The sequence below is a fragment of the Stegodyphus dumicola genome, chromosome 3 (assembly GCF_044657685.1).
Source record: "Stegodyphus dumicola isolate Sdum_Otavi_A_Nest chromosome 3, ASM4465768v1".
Taxonomy (NCBI): domain Eukaryota; kingdom Metazoa; phylum Arthropoda; class Arachnida; order Araneae; family Eresidae; genus Stegodyphus; species Stegodyphus dumicola.
This window is the reverse complement of record NC_140770.1, coordinates 154,914,612-154,940,169: the sequence shown is the minus strand read 5'-3', so window position 1 is coordinate 154,940,169 and position 25,558 is coordinate 154,914,612. Positions and strand designations below refer to the sequence as shown.

Here is a 25,558-nt window from a genome sequence, read left to right as displayed (position 1 = left end):
TAAAATGGAACTGCAATCTGTTAAAAATGGGAGAGGGTATCTATCAGGAATCGTGACGTTGTTTAACGCTCGATAGTCTCCACAAGGTCTCCAATCACCTGATTTCTTCATAGCGAGATGTAGTGGGCTCGACCAGTTACTTTTGGATGGCCTGCATAAACCCATTTGGAGCATAAATTCAAACTCCTTTTTAGCCGCTTTAAGTTTCTCAGCTGACAGTCTTCTGGCTTTAGCGAAAACTGGTGGACCTCTGGTTTCGATATAATGTTCGATGTTATGATTTTTAACTTTATTATTAACTACATTCAGTTTTAACAAATTCGGAAAATCGTTAATGATCCGTTTATATGGATCATTTACGGCATTTAAAATCGGAATATTATTATTGTTATTTTGAAAACAAGGAGTTCCATTGGTTGTTAAGAATGTAGTACCATCAATCAACTTGCGATTTTTAGAATCTACCAAAAGGTTAAAATTTGCAAGAAAATCCATGCCTATTATCGGTTTGTTTACGTCCGCAATTACAAAAGGCCATGTGAATGATCGTCTCAGTCCAAGATCAAGCTTGAGTAATTTTTGGCCATATGTTTTAATTTTCGTACCATTTGCAGCAAAGAGTTCTAATTTTGAGATTTTTTTTTATTTGCAGGCAAGGGAGGAATGACAGAAATTTCTGCCCCAGTATCTATTAAAAATTGGGTAGCCGATTCTTTGTCGCTGATGAAAAGACGACTCAGCTGCACCCCTTGTCCCTCCGTCGTCAATGAGAGACGGGGAGCTGGTTTTCCGGACTATTTGTCTGTGATGTTGATGAGTAGTTGCAGGGTTGTTTACACTTAAATGACTTATCACCGAATTTTTTATGATAGTAACAAATATCACTAGATCTGTTACCACTGTAACTCCTATCTCGTGACTTGGATCGGTTACGACAATAGGGACGACTGTGGCGTTGCTTGTTTAAAGCAGAAACTTGTAAGCTAAGTTCACTAACCTGTTTTTGTAAACTTTCAATCACTTCCGTTTTTACCGTTATGGATGATGCAGCAGCTATTTGGGGAGTAACAGGGTTTAATTCCCAAATCTTATCGGCCATTGTAGCCACTTTTGACAAATCTTCACTACTAACAGATATAATGCTACGCATATTAACGGGTAAACGTTGTAGCCACAATGTTTTTAGGAAGGTATCTGTTACTTTATCGCCCGCCAAATTGCGCATCTCACACAGTAATTGAGATGGCTTTTTGTCACCCAGTTCTAACTCAGTAATTTTTGGGTTTTTTGAGTCTCTGAATCAGCATATAATGAAATTAGTCTATTTTTAATTGCCTCATATTTATTATCTTGTGGTGGACTTAGCAAAATATCAGATACCTGTGACAAAATATCGGGTTCAATGGAACTTATAACATAATCATATTTTGTTTGATCTGCACTAATTTTTGCATTTCTAAATTGTGCTTCTAGTTGAATAAACCATATTTTAGGATCTGGCTTCCAAAAAGGAGGAACTTTAACGCTTACCTTGGCGACAGATGCAGTTGTTGCTTTAATTTCGGTTTCGTCTTCGTCAGCCATTGTAGAATTCGATCACGCCGGGATACACCAGTGAAGTGTCTGGTGTGCAAATATAGAAAAATATCACTTCTCTGACTCCAATGGAACCAATATTTTATTCCTTACGATGTTATAGATTCTTATTCATAAGATTTATTTACATTTTACATGCACGTAGCATTGCGTGACAAAAACTCGAAGTTTGTTTACTTCGTTCTTCGCGGAGACTAGAAGGTGTTGCCATTCCGCTTTAACTAAATTTAATTAGAAACTTAACGGAACTGAAGCGACACTACAATCAGTTTGGCTCCCCCCCCATCTATGACCAATTCCCAGAATGTTGCTATTTATCAAAACATATCTTTTATTTATCTTGCAAATTTAATCAGTCCATCATTGATTAACAAACTGAATGAATTAGAAGTATTAACCCTTAGTCCTCCGCTACGGAGCTGTCCGTCATTTCTTCCGTAACTCTGTAGGCTCCGCTGCAAAGCCCAATGTTTTTAGCATGATTAGGCTTAAGATGTTACGGAATCGTCGGCATTGGCAACTGCTATCCGTAGTTAAAACGTGCTCAGTCTTGCTACTGTTACGATTGAAATATTATTTGACCCATTTTATGGTTAGCAACATGGAGAAAAATAATTATTGTGATGGGAATATAGAGTTGCGTGATAGTGAAGATGTGTTTGATTTTTCATTGTTAGAAGATATTGTGGAAGACAATGTTGATTATAATTCTGACACTTCAAGTAGTGGTTCAGAAATTTTACTACCAAAGCGACGACGAATGGTAGTTATTGAAAGTGAAAGCGAAGAGTCGCCGGAAGACTTAGATGAACGGCCCGATGTCACGGAAAAATTACATATTCCGGATAGAATACATTTTAGTGTATCGCCACAGGTCATTGGACCAGAAATTCCTACAAATATTGTACAGCCAGCACAATATTTCAAATTATTTTTCACAAACGAACTGGTAAATGAAGTTATAAAAGAAACCAACAATTACGCAGAAAATGTTCTAAAGAATAAAGAAATATTTAGTAATTTTATTTTGAAAATGTGGCGTGCGGTGGAAGAGGACGAGTTTTGGGCTTTTATTGAGTTATTATCAATAAGGGTACGATACCCCTGGCGAATATGCAGGATTATCGGTCAATTGAGAAGAATAGTCACATCCCTTTCTTTGGTAAAATTTTTACAAGAAAGAGATTTATGCAGATATTCTGGATGCTGCATTTAAAAACATCGGATCCTGTGAAAATGTGCTGGAGTTGCTGGTAGGCAGTGGTACAAAAACATGCGGAGCGCTAAGGGTTAAATATACTTTTTAACAGTGTAAATCTTTAATAATGTTATAAGGTATTTTTCCCACTTCCCTAGCGTGCCTTCGTGGTGTAACGGTAGCACGCTGGGCCGGTATTCCAGAGGTCCGTGGTTCGATTCCCGGCGAAGGCGGTTGCATATTTTTCATCTTTTCTGCTTTCAATAAACCTAATGATTCTACAAGTGGCACCCGAACTAAAAGGGTTGTGGATGATGATTCTCCACACCCAGGACTTGGTGACTAGGTCCCCTAAAACCCTAGTCGCCCTTTAAAAAGGGGAGTATATAAGGTATTTCTCTCACTTCCCTAGCGTGCCTTCGTGGTGTAACGGTAGCATGCTGGGCCGGTATTCCAGAGGTCCGTGGTTCGATTCCCGGTGAAGGCGGTTGCATATTTTTCATCTTTTGTGCTTCCAATAAACCTAATGACTCTACAATGTATCTAATTTACATAAATTACATAATTAGTGATATATCAATTATTAATTTTTATGAATATTTACAACTTTGTTGTAATTATTGAAAGAAGTTTCTAATCTTAATTCTATATAACTTACACAGAATTATTTTAAAATTTTTATTATGTTTTAGATTAAACTCTTTTCTCTGAGGCTTTAGATTGTAACCTGAAGTTTTAAGATTTTAATTTTTTTTAATACTATATTACATTTGCAGTAAAATAAACTGGAACAAAACAAGTTTTAACGTATCAAAATTAGTATTCTTTATAAGAATTTTACTTACTTTGTGACACATAAATGATCCTCCTTTCTTCACTTTATCATTTCCAGACTCTGGACCAGTCTACAAAAAAAAAAAAAAAAAAAAAAAAAAAAAAAAAAACTATACTATTATATATAAAAATTCTTTTTTTTTCCATCATAATTACATGTTTTTATATTTTATGTGATGAAAATTTCCAGTTTCCAGAAAATGTTCTTTTAAACTTATGTTTACTTACTCAGTGGCTAAATTATTATGATATTACATAAAGTAGCTATTTAGCATGGATTACTGATGTATTTATTATGCCTGAATTTAAACAAGTGGTTTTATATTAATAATATAATATACGGTATAAGACAAAATTTCAGAACAGTGCCTATAATTTTAAGTAGTTAGCAGCTGCTAAAAGAAAAGATCAGTTTTCTAAAAGTTCAGATAATAAATCAAATTGTGAACAACCTGAATCATGTACTAATGCAGATGGTCTCTCATTAATAAGCATATTGCACATATATGAATTACCGAAGCTGAAAGTCTGTCCATATGTTACTGTTATCTACTCGAAACAACAAAAAAGTTTGCAGAGTTTGCTTTTTTTTAAGTCAGGCGCTGAGAAATTGATAAGTGAGACAGATAACATCAGGATAATGATCTGCATACTTTTCTTTCTTGCAATGCTCAACTGAGTTATAAACAATGCCTCGAAGAATTCAAGCTAAATTATGACCATAAATTGGTTCAACAACATTAATTTGGGGGCCATTAAAGTCATTTCATCACTTGACATACATATTGTGTCTATAAAAGTCCTTAAGTTGGCCTCTATTTTCCCAATTTAGTGGCCATAATGTATTTCCAGGAACAAAAATATTTTAAATGATGTAGATATTCATGTTTTGGCACTTTTTTTAATTAATTAAGTTTTTTTGAAAAAAATTACATAATCTAGCATTTTATACAATATTCCTTCCCTTGCAGTTACATCTAGTAAGAGGTTATACCCATTCTAGAAAAACAAATACAAAAAGTTCAATTTCAGTATAACCAAGATATTTAAAAAATTTGAGATTTTCGTGGATTTTAAATCAAATTCATAGCTTTAATTGAGGGGTGGTTAGTTAAATATGCCAATAATATTCACATGTAGTTGATGAAGAAATAAATTTTAGAGTCATAATCTAATAGACGTAGGAAAAAAATTAAATTTAGCTGAAAATATTTTTCATTTTTAATTTACGCAAATAATGAGCTGGCTATACCAATACTACTTTTAAGAACATAAATTCTATATGAGTCTGTAAAAGAGACCTCATTTAAAAAAAATCTGAATTGACTAAAACTCTACTACACTCTTTATATCAGTGCTCATCACTTAACTGATTAACATTAATAATTTTTATAAGTTGATATTTTACTTTTAGTTAACATATAAATTTATATATTTTGCTCTTCAATTTGTGGATGAACGTTGAATTGAAAAGCATGTTCTAAAATTTAAAATATCTCAGTCAATTTTGTCAAACATTTTGTATTTTACTTGTTTAGAATGGATAGAAAATTTAAATTAAAGGGATCATATAGAAACTTATGTTTCTTAATTTAAAATGACAAAATATGAATATTTGCATCATGCAAAGCATTTTTGTAAGTAGAAATACATGCCTACAATCAATGGTTGGGAAAATAAAGACTGCATAAAATGTTTCTTGTACACAAAATTATGATATAATACACACACACATATATATAAGACAGAGGGCAAAATACTTTGGAAATTATACATAAGTTCTGTAACTTTTTGGTTTAATATATAAAAAAATGGTGACTTTATAAGAATCCACTAAGGAATAAATTTATACATGTACACTGTGGAAAAAAAAAAAAAGGGGACACAGTTCTAAATCTCCTGTTCTGCTACTGGGCTGATTGACGAAATTCAACCTGCGTTTTTCAATTCTCGAAAGCGTGACTTAGGATATATACATTCAAAAGTCGTTAATCCGGACTCGTCGGGACTTCGGCGGTTCCGGATTATAGATCATCAGTTTAAATCTCGTAAGATGGCATGCAGAAATTCTAAAATTAAAAATATGAAACCGTAATTTATGAAATAAAGAACAATTTTGATCTAAAGGGTATCAAAATTTACAAAAAAAAAAAAAAAAAAAAGCTTAATATTTATTTGTTTACTTTATTTCTTTCAATGTAAGTTGTTTAAGTTGCTTCGTTTTATGTGATAATACTTTCTCTTTAATTCTATAAACAGACATAATTTCTTGTTCAGTTACAAAGTTCCGCTGTTCAAGTCCCGTAATTGCTGTGCCGAGAATACCGACTAACTTGTCAATCGAAATTTTTTCGTTTTCACTAACCTCTCTGTCACCTTCTTCATATCTTTATCCATTTTTTTTGCAGCAATTCCACTTTTTGTTTGATGGACATCGAAACATACTTTCGTTTTGTAGATCCTTTGGGAGCTCCAGCATCGGAAATTCTATTTGACATAATCGAAAGTTCAAGTTTACTTTTATAAAATTGCTCTTACAGTCTGCAAAAAATAATAAGACGAATCCAATTCGAAGATTAAGGAACAACGCAATCATCAACATTAACTGAAGTAGATAATTAGATAATTTTAGCTTATACCGTCCGTTATACATAAAACGCGCACGCGAAAAGGTGTTCTGCGCTTGCGCACACGCATGTACGCAGTCGTAAAGGTCTTATGCGCACGCGTAAACGCCTGTGCGCATGTGTCAACGCGGCGCATTTGTCAACGCGAAAGTTTTTAGCTTTGAGGTCCGGATTATAGATCATTCCGGATTATGGGTGTCCGAATTAATGACTTTTGACTATATTAAATTTATATATAGCATTGTTCTAATATAGATATTTTGACACAGAATTGGACTTTTTCTGAAATAACATGTCAATTTTTTTCATATTTTGATTCTACGACTCAAATTATACCAAACTGCCAAGCTTTGTAAAAATCGCATGAGTAGTTTTTAAAAAATTAGCTCTCAAAATTTTAGCTTCTCAATGTTAATTGAATTTGATATACGTATTAATATTTCTTTTTTTTATTAAACTTACTTCTTCCAGAATTTGAAATTTAGTCTTAATCCAAACATAATTCGCACATTTTTTAAGATTTATTTTTAAAATTTGTATCTTTAAATATTTTTTATAAATTTTTTGAAAAAACTTTTGTATTTTAGCCTATAAAACTTTTAACATCGTCTTAAATTAGATGTATTTTTAGGCAAACCTGCAAAAAATTAAAGTTCTTTATTGAAAATTTTCTAAGATATAAATGAATTTACATACTGGAGCATTTTGAAATTTGGCATCGTCTCATTAAATGTGGTTTACGCCCTTTGTTAAAATTATTTGAAAGTATAAACGATGACTTTTTGCCCACTCGTCTACAATGAAAAAAAATAAAAAATAAAAATAAAAATAAAATAAAAAATAAAAATAAAAAAAAAAGGAAAATAAGTTGCTATAAATTAAGAAGTTCGCCAAATAAATTATTCTCGGCGAAAACTGAAAAAAAACCCGCCAAGATAAATTTTTGAATTTCTCCATTAATTTCGCATCAAATTTTACAAAATTTAATATTTATGCATAATTTGAGTTCTAGAATCGAAATATGGAAAAAAAATTGGTATGTCATTTCAGAAAAAGTTCCGATTTTGTGTCAAAATACTTATGTTAGAATGACACTTTATATAAATCTAATATATATCCTAAGTTGTGCTTTCAAGGCATGAAAAACGCAATTTGATTTTCGTCAATTGGCCCAGTAGCACGAAAGATATAGAGCTGTCCCTCCCTTTTTTTTAGCAGAGTGTACATCACTTATACTTGAGTTTGAAATAATTAAGACTCAGTACTACAGATATGCGAGATGATTGATGAAGAATTAAAAGATATTATAAACATTTTAAAAAGAATTAAATTCTACATGAGACTACATTAAGTTCTAAGTAATGATTTGCTTGAAATGCTGAATTCGTACTAAAAAGTGAAAGATTACAATTCTAAACCAGAGTAAAGATTGAGAAAATTATTACAGGAACTTCTTGCTAATGGTACTTACAATTTCTTGCTCGTAGAATTCACAACTGCAGGGATTTTTTGAAGAAAGATATAAAATTTATTTTATAGAATCAAATCAGTACATTATCATTGAAAATCACCAATAAACAGTAATGTCAGATGGCTTGACTATTCTATTAAAAATTCAAAACAGAAATATAATTAACACCCTTCATTAAAGAAAAACATGCTACCCCCCCCCCCCACACACACACACCCCAATAGCATGGAGGTAGGAAGTAGGGCTAAAGGGCTGGCTCATCAGCTCCTCGCCGCTGAAACCGGAAGAAGAGAGTGATGACGTAGATGGGTTCGCTTGCTGCTTTGAAAGAGTGTCTTATACCACCTTCGGTTTCATGAGTATTTGCTTGAAAATCAAAAGTTTTTGAAAAACTGTTCGGTAAATAATATGAGGAAGAGATTTTATCTAATGAAATTACAATGTGTATGGATATATAGCTGACCTAGTAATGTAGCTATGGTCGATTTAATTAAACTATAGTACGTGTAAAATATAAGCCTTAAACTAATATTTAAAGTCGAATATACATTAAATATGATTAATTTTTTTCTACAATATTTTTTGAAATGTATGTAAATAGTAACTTATCGATAAAAAACATTGACAAATTTCTATATTTACGAATAATTTTTTTTGAGTTAAAATATCACAAGTTGGGTTATAGAAATATCAAATAAAATTATGCAAACGTATATTCAGAATACGTCCTTACAAACTCATCTGATTAAAAGCTAATGAATGCTAACAACATATTTCATAATATATTAAATCCAAACAAATTTCACTTCATTTAATTTTGTCTTTCAACTAGCACTGGAAATGAGATAATTAGGTTTTTGTAAGTCTTGACAATGACTATTATGAAAGCATTATTATTGATCATAAGGATTACTATGCAGTGTCCATTACTCATAAATTAATAAAAATATTTTAAATTGACATTTATATACTATCTTATGAATAGTGTAGTCTTATATTTTAAAAGCATGTATTCTAATGCTAATTTATCTCTATGCAGAATTTCATGTTTTGTTTTGTATAGTTTCATAAATAACCAAAAACGCATAAAATAAATCACATAACACATTATGAATAATAAACCAAATAATAAAATCTTATTTTTAATACAATAAAATGAATTAGTTTACATGATTTATTTCCATTTACCTATTTTATGGTTAACTTTTCTTGCCTACACAAGGGATGCATTCCAATTTAAGTGTCAAACTCTTATGACTGTTCATAATCAGCAAAATAAACGAATCGTGTTCCTATTGAGGGACGAAAGACGTTTTTTAAGTTTAGAAATATGATTTTCAATTGCTCCCATACATTTTGAAGAATTTTTTTCAACCTTCGGGGAGGCTTTTCAAGGAAAATTGCTGATATCTACCAATCATTTTACGCATAATCATTTAATTACAATGCTTTTTGAAGTGCCATTTGGAAACAATTTAATTCGCTTTTGTTTCACTAATGCAGTTATTTGTATTTCGGTATACATGGTTAAAACATAAATTTTCATTTTCCATTTTCTCGATTAATTTTTAGGCCCGAAAGAGATGTTATTCTCGAATGGGATATTAGTTTCGATATGCCTTATCGAGACTAATATCTGCATGAATGTATACATGTTTCTCGAACTGTGAAAAAACAACTGTACATAGAGCCACCAAATTTTCAATAACATAATCCTCCACTTGAACATGGCCACCTGGAAGCTCGAATTCTGAATATCGTATTTGTTTTATTATCTATTTCATATTTTGTAAAAAGTTTAGTGAATTTTTAAATAACAAGCTGAACGATCACAAAGCAAGCAGTGGCAACACTGTACGGAAAAAACCATTTTTATCTCCAGCGCGCGAGACTGTCTGTCGGAAATTTTAAAGAATAATGTTTTTAAATATTTTGAGATTTTGATGTTGAATCGAATTTTATGTGTAGGAGACGCCAAGAAAGGGATGTTTGATAAATAAAGTAAACATCAAAACGTTAATAATAAAAAGGCTAAAAAAATTTGTAAAGCCAACTCAGTAAGAAAACTGAATATTGATATGATGAACTGATTAAATACTGGACCCCCCCCCCTTTGCACTTAAACCATAAAATTCAATTCAACAGAAATATCGCAAAAGAATTTTAAAAATGAGCATCTCTTTAGAATTTCCGATTCAGATTCTCGCGCGCTGGAGATAATTTTCTTTGGGGGGGGGGTGGAAATGTTGCCACTGCTCGCATGGAAATCGTTGAGTTTGTTAATCAAAAATTCATTAAAGTGTTACAAAATATGAAATCGATAATAAACAAATTCCAAATTAGGGCTTACAGATGCCCATATTCGGTGGAGGATTACGTTATTCAAAATGTGATGTCTCTAGGTATTGTCATTTTATCACAATGTGAGAAACATACATACATTTATGCAAATTCTTCATTATTTAATTTCTTTAAATATAATGCAGGGCTCTAACATTTGCTGGCAATAATTTGAAAAGTGGTACCGCGTTTATAGTGATTCAACGCAGAATGCCAAAACGAAATTAATAGCCCTTTGGGCTTAAAATAATAATAATAATAAAAATAAAAACAGAAAAACGTATGCTTGCTATGCTGCCATTCTTTCGTCTACTGAAGGTTTCTGTACGGAAATTGTTGAAATATCACGTTTGTTTCTTTCGTATTATGGTACGCATTACTGCAGGTAGCAACGGCACAGGGGTCCATTTTTTTGAATAATTTCCCGTTACAAACACTAATTCATTTAAAAAATATCCTCAGCTATAATTTTCAGTTCAAAGAAACCTCTTTCAAAGAAATAAGAAGTAAAGATTTAAGCTTTCGCACTGTGAAGCTCTGGTCAGTAGACGAGGCGACGAACCCAGTGACGTCACACTGCTTCCCAACTGGGTTCGTGTCGGCATCGTTCCCCCTCAAACGGATGACCTAGCCCTTCTTTTTCTTTAGCCCTGGGTAGGAAGTAAGAAGGAGTCGCCCTAAACAAGTTTCTCCGTACCCTGCTCTGAAGCACCGGCGATCCCTACGTGGTGACCAAAACATTGGGTCATTTACCATTGAGTTCTATGGGATTTGACGCGTTCGGGTGTAAATATTTTGTAATTACGTCGCAAATATACATATAAATGTATATATTTTCTTTTTCTACAACACTTCAGAGTCCTAAGTATGTGAAAACAACATATTTTTAAACAACATTTCATTCTGAACGGAATTAAATGCTATAATTTTCACAGGACAGTTTTCTCAGAATGGTTTAATTTGAATGAAATATTTTCACAAGTTTTCGTTAATTACATTAGAAAAAAAAATTACGGTAATTTGATTTTATTCGGTTAAGGTACAAAAATTAAGATCAAAGTTTATTGTATTATTAATATTAAAATTATGCGTTATTTCTTTTCTATTTATAGAGCTTCTTCCTAAAATACTTTCTTAAATATGACATGATTTTTTGGCTTCTTTTAAATCGCAAAATGTAAGTCAATTTATAATTAATGCTCTATTCGGTTCATTTTAAATTAGAGAATTATTAGGAATTAGCGAAATACTTTAAATAAGTATTTCGCTAATTCCTAATAATTAAATAGTATTAAATAGTATTTGACTTTCTCTGAACATTTCTGAAAGGGAATAAAAAACTTGTAACTGAGTTATTATAAAGTGTAAAGGGAATAATTCTTTTAATTATACTTATCAGATTTTTTTTTTTTTTTTTTACCCTTCATTTCAACAATACATATTCCAAAAATCTTTATTACGTTCTTAAGTGCGCATCTCATAGCATTTGCTTTACAATACCTTTTAACAGATTGCTTTCCAATACGAACAATTCTTGCTTAAATAGTTTTATAACGTATTTGTCAACAGGATTTCAATTTATGTTTACAATTCAATATTAAGGTTATTATATATTTAGATAACATTTATAATCATTATAAATTAGATACATTTAATCATTAGATTTCTTCACAGTACTTTCACAGTTGTTTATAAGTGAATAAATTATTCATTTCAAATACATTTATAAATAATTTAATGAATATTTAAGTATTTTGTCAAAGGCAGATACATGCTTTTTGCAAGCACATGCATAAATACCCATACATATTTCCTATTTATTATTTCCGGCATGTGCAAATCTTTAATTTCTGTGCATTCACTATATTTTTCGTGTAAAGTAATTTACACTAATTTAGCATACACCCGAAAGTTTTACATAAAAAATATATATGAATATAATTTGAATGAAAATTATAAGTATTATTTTTAATACCCACTCAAAGGTCAGTTTTTCTTCAAAATTCCTCCACGATGGCATCTCTCTCTTTAGGCAGATAGCCCTTGCATGCGTTACTCTATTTAATAAAAACTTAATCTGACCTATGTGCCTAATTACAAATATTTTAACATACATAATTTTATATTTACATTTAGCCATCAAGTTCCAAACTTTTCAAATCTTCTAGAAAATAAATTTTGGCAGATCTCTTTTAGCAATTTTCTTAAAATCTATACTTTTGTAGTGCAACAGCTTATAATTTTATAAAACAAATTCATAATCAAAATCGCTGTTGTTAGTTATCGAAAAATAACCAAGATGTGATTTTTGCGTAAATGTCACTAAACTATACAAATTGCTATTATCCGTCCCACTATGAATGTTTCTTTCATGCGAAAAGTGCCCCTTTTTCGATTTCTATGGAACTGTCGTGTGTCGAAATACTATCAGAATCTTGTCAAGCGAGCATCTGAATGTAAACAAGGAACACCCCGTCTGGTGACCCAAGCTTCAAAGCAGTGCTTCACTTCTAGCGCGGAATGGCCCCTCCTCACTTTCCTACCTCCATGCCCAATAGCGGGTACTTCCCTATAATGGCATTGGCCACTCCTAAGGCCAGAAATGGTGTCCATTTTATTGTAGAGGCACCTAATAGGCAGCCACCGTTATCTCCTATAAAGATTTCCCTCCTAAAGACAATTTTACATCCATGCCTTCTCCAGAATTCGAACCCAGGCCCTTCGGTATCGCAGTCAGGCTTCCCTAACCATTATACCGTCTGGGCGCCCAAAAACATGATGTAAAATTCTGAAAACAAAAGCACTAAAATTATTCACTCACAATAATGCAAGAGCCAAGTTTAAAACCTTATGAACTTGATTCAACATACAGAACTTAATTTTAGATAATGATCTAAAAGACTGACTGGGAACCAATATATATTGTGACTGAGAAAGCATTAATAAATTCCATTCCTTGTGTGGAACTGATAAACAAGATATTTCTGATTATATACTGCTACATACATGTCATAAAATTCATAAAGAATATTCGTGGACCGGATACATAATTCTGTGGAATAGAAGATAATTTTCTAATAATTGGAAAAGTCAGCCCTTATTTTATGTTGCTATCTAATGCTAATTTATAGCATATCGATAACTGTACAAATCGGCTCATTGTTATTATTTTCTAATGCAAAATTATAGTGCATTTATGCCTGAAGTTATTGTGATTATTTTTTTGTGTGACATCTTGAGAAATTTATATTTCCTTACTTACACCTGTAAAATTTCAATATACGAAAAAATACTTTAATGCTTAAAGAAACTATTATATAATCTATGTAAAAAATAATTATTTTAAATACAACACTATTCTTCATATAGCTGCATCAAAAAAATTATGTCTAAGACATATTCTTCCAGCAACATACAGGATTATATTGATCTTCAGGAGAATGATGTATAGTCCACCAGTCATTTGTCCATTCCCAAACATTTCCCACAATATTTTTCAAGCCAAAACCAGTACTTGGAAATGATGTAACCTAAGAAAACAAATACAGGATTCAATAAGATGATTTATTTTTTAAATAAAATGTATAATGGTGATGTAAATACAATATATATATATATATATATATATATATGTAATAATAAAATTCCATAGTCAAGAATACACTTAAAATTCTAACTGTATGTTCTTTTCCTTTTTTAATGGCGACGGTCTCTTATTTGAAAGTACATGGAATTAAATCCACAGCCCCATAGTCAAGTTGTTTTTCCCGCCTTTTCTACACGTACAGTTAGAGAATATTCTGGAAATATTTAAAGTGAACTGGATTGCATGACGAGGCTGACGTCATTTCTTGGAAGCTCCGCCTTTCCAGAGGCTATAAAAGGACTCGCAAAGGAATATCGGGGTCTTTTCTTTAATGTAACGATGCAGTAAACTTCATACAAAAAGTTAGTAGTAGTTCTTTTTTATTTTACTCCGCAGATCAGATTTTTGTAACTGCTATTTCTCCTGAATAATAATAAATGGATCCTGTTTTTTAAACTTATCGTCTGATCATTTGAGCTTCAACTACATCTATGATTCTTTACCAATCTATTTATTCCGGACAAAAGCTGGTACAACACACACACACACACACACACACACATATATATATATATATATATATATTTAAACAAATTAAATTTAAATTTTAACAAACACGTATAAGAGTAAAAAAGCAAATTTAAAGCCAAAATTAAAAAAAGCAAATTTAAAGCCAAAAAAAAAAATTTTTTTTTAATATTTAAAAAATGTGTAAACATATAAAAGATTTAATTCTCGAACTAATCTACAATATCATTTAAATTCAGAAGCATAAGCAAATCAAGTGCAAAACTAATCCATGAAAATAAATTCACTAATTTAGCAAATTAAAATTAAACCAAACAATTTTTTTTTTAAATGCATAAGTGAATGACTGTTGAGCGACAGGAGACAGACTTATCAAGGGGAAGATGCCTCCAAACCTAACTCTCCAATCATTCAATTCGTGTTTCGTCATTCGTGCAGGCAAGGGTAAACCAAAAGTAAAAAGTCAAAACCAAAAGTAAAAAGTAAAGAATGTCCAAAAAGAAATACCAATAAAGTGGTATCCTTAGAAATTAGCATTTAAGAATTAAAGTTTTAAAAAGAAAATACTAATGAAGTCTTTTGAGAAACAAGCAAGTAAAGTCAAGTATTAAATTAAACTTTTTTTTAAAAAAACTAAATTTTTTAAAAAATTAATTTTTTATAAAAAATAATCTACAAACTAATGTATTTTAACAACCCTTGTCTACAGAAACCTCCCCGACACGAATATGCATATCAATAAAAAGAAACTAAAAAAGAACTAGACATAATTCATATAAACCAATAAGAAACATAAAGAACTAATTCACAATTTTTAAAAAACAAATCTATACTTAAAAATATAATTTCATATCTAGAAAATACTTAAATACTACATAAAAAACTTTTTAAAAAATACTTAAAGCAAGTAAATAGTAAGTTTGAATTCTAACTTACCTACTAAATGAGCGTTGGGGTCTGCAAACGTGTTTTTAAAGAGAAGTAAGTGTGTTCTTCAAATTAATTATATAGATGGCGCTTATGTAGGTAAAGTTGAGTGCCAAGCTGCTATCTTTGTTATATTAAAAAAATTTTTTTCAAACATTAATATTAAAATATATAAAAATAAATCTAGAAAAAATTTAATTAAAAATTAAAAATCCTAAAGGTATGTAATTCAAGTTTTAATTTTAACGATAAATTATTTAGGGAGTTAAGCCAATCAAGAGAGGTAAGTTTGCTTGAAGTAAAATAGAGTTAAGTGGTATTGTGAATTAATGAATATAAACTGTTTGTAATGTGAAATGTGTGTTCTGTTGAAAAATTCTGTAAATATTGCAAGGCAAATAATTAAAGTAATTAAGTAAAAATGAAATGTTTAAAAATTTAAGTTTTAAAGCAAAATTTAAAATGTCAAAAAATTTCCCAAAATTTTGTGAAACAAAGTCCTTAAAAAAACCTCTAAAAAATTCCCAGTAATTTCCCAAAAATTCCTTAAAGAAGTTAAATTTAAAGAAAGAAAAAATTGAAAGTTTAATGAACTTGATTTTAACTAGTATATCAAAACTTAACTAAATACTGGCTAAAGTATGGAAAATTAGAAGAAGATTAAAATCTTCAGTCAATTCGGGCTATAATTGAGACTTTTGAAAAGAGTTGGCTCTTTATTAGTAAAAGGAAAGAATCCAGTATTGATTAAATATACATATTTACAAATTTATTTACAATAAAAATTTACAAATAATTTCTTTACTCTTCTTTATCCTTCATTACCCTCCAGCTAAGTTTTAAAGTAATGTTATCATATCAAAAAGAGCCAAAAAATTATAAAGTAAATGCCTGCCTTTTTAATATATAAATTAATACCACTTAACTTTATTTTACTCAAGCAAACTTACCTCTCTTGATTGGCTTAACTCCCTAAATAATTTATCGTTAAAATTAACACTTGAATTACATACCTTTAGGATTTTTAATTTTTAATTTAATTTTTTCCATATTTATTTTTACATATTTTAATATTAATGTTTGAAAAAAAATTTTTTAATATAACAAAGATAGTAGCTTGGCACTCAACTTTACCTACATAAGCGCCATCTATATAATTAATTTGAAGAACACACTTACTTCTCTTTAAAAACACTTTTGCAGACCCCCCACTCTCATTTAGTAGGTAAGTTAGAATTCAAACTTACTATTTACCTGCTTTAAGTATTTTTTAAAAAAATTTTATGTAGTATTTAAGTATTTTCTAGATATGAAATTATATTTTTAAGTATATATTTGTTTTTTAAGAATTGTGAATTAGTTCTTTGTTTCTTATTGGTTTATATCGATTATGTCTAGTTCTTTTTTAGTTTCTTTTTATTGATATGCATATTCGTGTCGGGGAGGTTTCTTTAGACAAGGGTTTCTAAAATACATTAGTTTCTAGATTATTTTTTATAAAAAATTATTTTTTTAAAAAAAGCTTAATTTAATACTTGACTTTACTTGCTTGTTTCTCAAAAGACTTCATTAGTATTTTCTTTTTAAAACTTTAATTCTTAAATGCTAATTTCTAAGGGTACCACTTTATTGGTATTTCTTTTTGGACATTCTTCACTTTTTACTTTTGGTTTTGACTTTTACCCTTGCCTGCATGAATGACGAAACACGAATTGAATGATTGGAGAGTTAGGTTTGGAAGCAACTTCCCCTTGATAAGTCTGTCTCCTGCTTGCTCAACAGTCATTCACTTACGCATTTTTTAAAAAAATTGTTTGGATTAATTTTAATTTGCTAAATTAGTGAATTTATTTTCATGGATTAGTTTTGCACTTCATTTGCTTATGCTTCTGAATTTAAAAGATATTGTAGATTAGTTCGAGAATTAAATCTTTTATATGTTTACACATTTTTTTAAATATTTTCTTAAATTTTTTTTTGGCTTTAAATTTGCTTTTTTACTTTTATACGCGTTTTTTAAAATTTAAATTTAATTTGTTTAAATTTAAATTTCATTCCTTGCAGCAATGGCGCAAAGAATTATTTAATTAAATTTGTATTTAAATTTAATTAATTTATTTAAATTAAATTTATTTAATTAAATTCAATTTTTCTTATGAAACAATATATATATTAGTGGTACTTTCATAAGATATTTTAAAACTGTTGATTTCTCAGTTCGCACAGTCTTTGGCCTCCCCATGAAGTAATGCAATATGAAGAACCACAACAGTTCAGTTTTTCGCTTTCACTAATTTCTGCTCTTTTGTAGGGTTTTACTTACTCCGTTACATACAGAACACTGTCATCATTAACATCCTTCACTGCCACATGTCCGACACGATTATTGTAATGGCTGGCTTGAGTCTTAACTGCTTCTACTCCAGTATTTTTGTCAGCTCCATGACTGCTTTCAGCAACGTCTCTTTCCCAGCGATTCTTTACCAGTGGTATGCAAACAAACAAGGTATTTTTAACTTTTAAAAATTCAAAAATTAAATACCCCAACATGCTGTTTAAGTTTTTTCTCTAACACTCATAAATTTTATGCGATCTGAGCTTTGTTGAAGATCAATAGCCGCTCAAAGACTTTAATAATAAGCAAAATAATCCGCTTTTATTTTCACTATTCTTTCAGCTATAGACAAAAAAAAAATTTTTTTTTTTTTCATAAATGATGTTTTAAAAGGAGTAATAGAATAATAATTGTAGTTAATAGGAAATAAAAATAGGTTCCTATAAAAAAAAGTATTATGTCATTAATTCTTTTAGAGTTGACCAATTTATAAGCAGGTCTACATTTTATGTTGCCACCATTTCTAGACTCCTATTGCTCTATTTTCAATTACTAGAATAATTTTTTTACTTCGTTTTGCTGTCTCTAATAGCAGGTATTTTGTCTTCTTGTTGCTTTGTATTCTTTACTTTTATACCCGATTTGAGAATATCGTCGTTTGTTTTTGAAGAACTCGTAATATATTGTGCATTTAAATATTTGTGAAAAAATGATAAAACAAACCTAGATTTTCAAAATTGAAAAATGGCTAGGATTGACTCAGCGGAAAAGTGGTGATTCACAGGTGATCGATCCAGGACAATCTACTAACACTTGAGAATATCAAAAAGAAAAGAAAAATACTTTATAGAAAATACAAAGAATGTTATTTATAATTTCGGTTTACTTGGAATGGAGATGAAATGGACCCACAACCTGTGTTATTTGGGATGAACTATTATCCAATCAAAGTATGAAAAAGACATCTTGAATCTAAGCATGCCAATTTAAAGGATAAATCTGAAGAATATTTTAAGATGAAATTACTGGAGTTCAAAAATAACAGACAAGTAATGAAAGATTTTGTTTAAAAGAAGTGAAAAAGATTTGGAAGTTAGTTACTCGGTAAGCCTAAGAATTGCTAAGACTGGGCAGGCTCACAATACTGTAGAAAACCTTATATCACCAGCAGCTAAAGATATCTTTTAACATTATTCAATGAAAAAGCGGCTAATGAACTTATTAATATTCCATTATCAAGTGATGCAGTAAGTTGATGAATTCATGAAATGGAAATTCTATAAAAGAAATTTATTGAAAAAATAAAACACGAGTACTTTGCATCACAACTGAATGAAAGTACTGATATAATGAACTTTATTCAATTATTAGTTTACATTGTAAGGATCTTAAGTTTTACTAACGTTTATTTTTATTTTAAATCTTTACTATCACTTCTTATTTTCTACTTCCGGCCAGAATTATAAGCGTTAAGGTTCTTATGCAAAGTTGTCTGGCGAACGCCAAGTATTTAAGTTGTGGCTTTTTGCCAAGCGAGAGAGAGGAAGCAGTGAGTTCGAAGCAAGCCGCTTACCTTAGAAGTTACGCAGTTGCTTGTTGCCTTCCAGGCCAGAGGTTTTAATCCTCTTGGTAACCTTTAAACGTATTGTAGTGTTCTCGGTTATCTGTACTACATACGCCTTCCTGTTAATATAAGGCCAATCTTCCACGTTTATTATTCTAAAGTTAAATTAGAGTTTAGTTTTATTTTTATACTTTTACGTTAGACCCCAAGTGGCGGGTCAGTGTATTCCGAAGTACGGAAGTTATTGTATATAGAGAAAAATAAAGGGTTTTGTATACCCTTCATGTGTATCCTGTCTACTTACCACAATTAGTGAACATAGCTTTAGTAAGCTCTCTGTTCCGAGTCAGGTCCTTGTATGTTCCCGAAGAAGGTAAGAAGGAACATTGACCCTGATAGTGGCGCCCAACGAAGAAGAATGACCATGGCCGAGTTTCAAGAAGAGCCTGTGCTGCCTGCAGAAACGGCTCAGAATCCAGAAATGCCAGCTGCCGCCCTGGAAGGATTTGGTTACATCGTCCAGACCATGCGCGCTTCGATGAAACCAGAAGCAACATTTAAGGGAAACTCACTGGTAACCAGTTTTTTGGAAAAATTGGATGACCACTTCATGCTCTACCCCGTGCACGAGTTTCAAAAAGTTACCTTAGCTACCAGCGCTTTGAGGGGCCAAGCGCTTAACTGGTTCAAATGTATAGGCAGAAGTCTCTTGGGTCAAGCAGGAAGTCCCACCTATACTTACGAAAATTTCAAGACTGCCCTACTAAGAGCCTTCCCTGTTGTAAGGGATCGTGCGAAATTAGAAACGGAACTTTTCAGTACATATCAACAAAGAATCGAAAACCTCTCGAGCTTTATTTTAAGAAAAATTCACGTTTTCAAGCTCTTGTATGGAAACCGTCCGGATCCTGAAATAATTCAAGTGATTTTGCCGAGGTTACTACCCCAAGTGCAAGACTTTATTGAATTAAGAAATCCGACTACACTGGAAAAGTTATTTGAGCTAGCAATCCAGTTTGAAAGTAGAAGAACGGCGGACGTCGAAATAAGTGTCAACAGCGAAACCAATTTGGTACGCCAAGACTACAGCAAACTCAAGCACATGGCTACGGAGAAAAAGCGAATCAGTGGGCAAGGAAACCCGAGCATTCAAAAACAGCCGGCGAACGTCGACAGTTCAATAGCAACCCAGGAAAAAAGTCTCAAGGCCAGTGGAAAAAGAAGGAAAGTACGGAAAGGAAAAATAATTTAAACTAAAACGGATTTCTGCTGACGAGAGGGTGCGGAAATCCGAAGGCCACGAAAACCCCTCTTCCTACAAGTTAAATACAGTAATGGTGAAAAATTTGACTCTTCCGAAGATTGAAGTCTTGGTGAATAATATCCCAGCCACCGCACTCCTGGATACCGGCGCGCAGTGTTCCTGTGTGGCAGAAGATTTTTGTAGGAAGTATTTTCGCAAATACCGCATATATAATGCGGATAATACGACAGTGTTAGCGGCGCAAGGAGAAAAATGTAAGTGCGTAGGTAAAATACCTTTGTATATCCGTATCAAGGACGAACAAGTAAAGGTGATGTTTTTTATAGTAAAGAATCTGCAAGCACATTTAATTTTAGGAATAGATTTTCTTTCAGAAGCACAAGCTACGCTGGATTTTAATGAAGCGTCCCTTAAGCTGACAATGAAACCAGTTCGTACAGAAAACGCTGAACCGCCGATTTTAAAACTTGACCACCTCCCTAATGACGAGCAAGGAAGAATCCGACAAGTGGTAAGTGAATTTGCTTCGTTATTTAGTGATATTCCAGGATTTACTCAGGTTACTAACCATAGTATTGACACCGGAGATGCAATGCCAGTTCGTCAAAAACCATACCGGTATGATAAGAATAAGGAAAAAATTATAGAATGGCATATTACCGATATGCTACGTACAAAGATCATAACGCCCATCTCAAGTAGTTATGCTAGCCCGGTGGTTTTATGTAAGAAAAATAATGACTATCCCTTGACGCATCCAAAAAGATGGAGATTCGCTATTGATTACCGTAAATTAAACTCCATAACTAAATATCCGGTATATCCGTTACCGATTATAGAAGAAATTCTAAGGAACATAAAATCAACCAAATTTATGACGACTTTAGACTTTACGACTGGTAATTTTCAAATAGGGGTGAGGCCTGAGGACGTGCCTAAGACTGCTTTTATAACCAAGTCTGGCACTTATGCATTTTTGCGTATGCCGTTTGGCCTTTCAGGGGCCCCGGCAACATTTCAGCGATGCATGGACATTGTGTTAAGACCTGTTCTTGGAAAGTCCACATTTATCTATTTAGACGATATCATTATTACTAGTGATAATCTCGACCAACTTGTACAGGATTTAAGACAGGTGTTTTCTTTATTAAATGAGGCCGGTCTAAAAGTTAATGTCGAAAAGTGCAAATTTGCAGCCCCTGAATTAAAATATTTAGTTTACAAAATATCTCAAAAAGGGATCGAGACAGATGAATCAAAAATAATCGCTGTACAAAAGTATCCGACTCCAAACACGGCAAAGAAGCTCTCTTCTTTTCTAGGACTTTGTTCATATTATAGGTCCTTTATAAAAAATTTTGCAGCTATTGCTGAACCATTGTTAAAATTAAAAAGAAAAAAGGCAAGATTCTCGTGGACGGCCGAAGCCAATAGTGCTTTCGAAAAATTAAAACAAGCATTAAAGCAACCCCCTGTGTTGAAATTTCCTGAAAAGGATGAGAATTTAGAAATTTCAGCGGATGCTTCGGATTATGCGGTAGGAGCGGTACTTTCGCAAAATCAGCAGCCCGTGGCATTTTTTAACCGAACTTTAAATCAAACACAAAGAAACTATTCCGCGACCGAGAGAGAGGCACTTGCAGTTCCGTTAGCAGTGCAAAAGTTCCGAGTCTATTTTGGAAAGGCGCCGATAACAGTGTACGCTGATCATGCGGCGGTAACTAGATTGTACTCAGGGAAAAATTTATCCCCCAGGTTAATAAGATGGGCACTCAAGCTGCAAGAATATAATCTGGTAATCAAGCATACCCCTGGAAAGGAAAATATCGTAGCAGATGCCCTATCAAGAATTAAAATAGACGAACAAGGAAATACCGTAAAGGTGGCAATGCTCACAGCATGTACAATAAATTCCCGAGAAACTGTAATAACTGAACTGGGTAAGGATCCTGAGTTTGGAAGCATTTATGAGTATTTGAAGGATCCTGAAAATTTTAGCCACCAAGATATTGTGGCGATAAGAAATAGGGCGGCCCATTACGAACTAATAGATGGTCTATTATTCTATACAAAAGCTACGAATGCCAACAACGAATTTCGACCTGTTATCCCAGCTAGTCTTAGATTAAATATCCTGCAGGAGCTCCATGACAGCCCTTTAGCTTCTCATGCTGGTATTCGAAAAACTATCCAACGCGTACGCGAGGCAGTCTACTTTCCTGAACTGCAAAAGTTAACAAGGGCGTATGTCCAGTCCTGCCCAACATGTCAAGCAGTTAATTATATTAATTTCCGCCCGGCCGGGTTTCTAAATAGTATTAAATCCGAATTTCCAAATGAAATAATTGGCATCGATTTATTGGGCCCTTTCCCAAAAAGTCAGTTAAATAAAAGTCGCTATCTCCTTGTTATGGTTGATCATTTTAGTAAATGGACCGAAATTGTTCCCTTAAAACGAGCCTCCGCGAAATTAGTTACTGATTCTATTTTAAATAAATATATTTTAAAATACGAGGCGCCCCTAAAAGTTATATCGGATAATGGTCCTCAATTTGTAAGTAATATATTTGAAGACATGTGCCAAAAACTGGGCATACGTCATTTAAAAATGATCCCGTATCGGCCGCAATCAAATATAGCGGAACGGGTCAATAGAAATATAGTGAAAATTATCCGTAGTTATGTTAAAAATTTTCATAAAAGCTGGGATAACTATGTCAATGAATTTGCTTTCGCCCTTAGGACCGCAAAACATGATACAACGGGCAAAACTCCTGCTGAGTTATTTCTAGGCAGAAAGATTATAACACCGTTAGATAAATTATTTTATGTGCAACAAAGAGCCCCAGAATTTAAAATGGGTGATATAGAAAAACTAATAAAAGAAGCAAAAAAGAATACGGAAGTAGCACAAAGAAAACAGAAGCTCTATTATGATTTGAAACGACGGGGAGTAACTTATAAAGTAGGGGATGAAATTTTAAAAATTAAGCATTCACTTTCTTCAGCACCAGAAGATAAAACTGCCAAATTTTTTCCACGATTTGAAGGACCATATGTTATAGAAAAATAACTCACGCTGTAGTAGTGTTAAAAGCCAGAAATGGTGAAACCTGTTCCGCAAACATTGATCAAATCAAGCCCTACTTCGATCGTAATAAAATGCAAATATTTTCAGATCTTTTGCAGGATCCGGCACGGCAGACACCGCAGGCACAAGCTCCAGAGGTGGAAAAACGACAAGTACAAGGGCAAGCCAAAAAGAGGCAGGAGCAGGTGAAAAGAAAATTGCCCCACGGAAAATTTGAAGGTAGCAAGAAAAAGAAGCCGTTCCACCGTCCAGAAAAGAGAGTTCACGAACACCCCCAGAATGAAGAAGGGAGAAGGACGACGTATGTGAAGAGAACCAGGAGAAATGACGGCAACTATAACCCGGCTCTAAAACGGAAGATCGACTCATCCGACAGGACTCTCCGCAGTAAATGTAGCCGAACTGCGGAAGGGCCATCAGCGGCGGAGGAAAAGTTACAAGGAAAATTTGAACGGCCAACAACGAGGTCCAAGCAGGCACACGAAAGAAGTTTCCCGGTTCCGCCAAGACCAGCTGCCATCAAACGGCCAAGACCACAAGCAGAGGAGAAAAAGAAGGTATTGAAGGGTAACCGAACTGGTGAAAAAAGGAAGCTTCCAGAGGAAGGCACTGAAGGGCGAGCCCGTACAAGAAGGAGGATAAATGAAACTACTATCTGCAGTACCTTTAAAGACTGGGCCCAGAAAAGGATGTCCGAATATCACAAAGATAAGTAAAATTTTATGTTACTTTGCAAACTTAAGTTAATCTTTCATTCTTACTGCAAGTGGCAGATTTCAAGAAGTTTTACCTCATGCGAGGTCTACCTTTATCGCCAAAAGGGCGAGAAATCAGTTGTTACCGATTTTCGTATTATGTTTTTAAATTACTCGCGCGTAAAACTAAAGTTGATGTATAATAGCGTTGTGTAAAGACTTAAATATTGAAAAAAAAGTTATTGTATAAATTTTATTTAAAACATTCTAGCAAGAGAGAAGTTTTAGTCTGAAAGACTTTTTGAAATGTACTATTTCAATGTAGAAAGAATTGGCACTTGCTTTGGAAAAGAATAGAAGTTAACAATGTACTACTAATGTATGTTTTCAAATGTGTAAAATTAACGGCATGTTGATATGTTCTTATATACAATGTGAACTGTTATTTTTAATGTTAAGAAATACCGTGATATGGTAAAAGTGAATGTTAAAATTTTTTTTATTCGTGCGACTGTAAAAAGACTAAAGCATGGCGAATATGTGTTAAAGGTTGAATGATGTAGTTAGGCTCTCTGACGCTACACTTTAGAGTTAGCCACTTTTAGAATAGTACCTCAGGGTTTAGAGTTGAAATTAGGGTGTGTTAAGAGGTCTTGTTATGTTGAATTTTAACACGTTAGTGTTTTGATTGTAGGAGGAAGTGTGGAACACGTAGACAGAAACACATTTGTGTTTGGTGTTCTTTTACAACACATGTCAGAGAGCACGGGGAGAGATAATTAAAATAGTCATGAATGAAATAAGAATGTTAAGAGAAGTATAATTGTATATGTTACTTGCCATTTCATTGTGTAACATTTCATTAAACTAGTTTTCCTTCCAGATCTCTGGAAGGAACCAGAATTGAATAAAAGCTCCTGTTTAGATGCAGTACAGATGGAAAAAAATTGTTGTATATCCTGGGAGCTGCTATTGTAAAAAAAAAAAAAACAAATTTCTTTCTTTTAAATTTCTAGTTTCTAGCGAAGTATATTTGTAAAAGATTGGCCTCGCGTTAGATTTTAGAGCTAAAAGTTTTCAACAAGGTCGTTTTAGACCTCAGTTTCAAACTAATTAACTCTGGCGGGAAGTATGTAAGGATCTTAAGTTTTACTAACGTTTATTTTTATTTTAAATCTTTACTATCACTTCTTATTTTCTACTTCCGGCCAGAATTATAAGCGTTAAGGTTTTTATGCAAAGTTGTCTGGCGAACGCCAAGTATTTAAGTTGTGGCTTTTTGCCAAGCGAGAGAGAGGAAGCAGTGAGTTCGAAGCAGGCCGCTTACCTTAGAAGTTACGCAGTTGCTTGTTGCCTTCCAGGCCAGAGGTTTTAATCCTCTTGGTAACTTTTAAACGTATTGTAGTGTTCTCAGTTATCTGTACTACATACGCCTTCCTGTTAATATAAGGCCAATCTTCCACGTTTATTATTCTAAAGTTAAATTAGAGTTTAGTTTTATT

General features: G+C 32.5%; 1 protein-coding gene across 2 annotated transcripts in view; it reads right to left on the bottom strand.

The window, feature by feature from the left end:
- The window catches only part of LOC118199061 (formylglycine-generating enzyme), a 123,400-nt gene that overhangs the window by 3,142 nt on the left and 94,700 nt on the right, over window positions 1-25,558 (bottom strand). For both annotated transcript variants that reach the window (XM_085813528.1, XM_085813527.1), the window contains 2 exons: window positions 13,483-13,596; window positions 3,640-3,699 (listed from right to left, as the gene is read on the bottom strand). In XM_085813528.1, coding sequence (XP_085669654.1) covers window positions 3,640-3,699; window positions 13,483-13,596 — 174 coding nt within the window. The remainder of the gene's footprint in view (window positions 1-3,639; window positions 3,700-13,482; window positions 13,597-25,558) is intronic.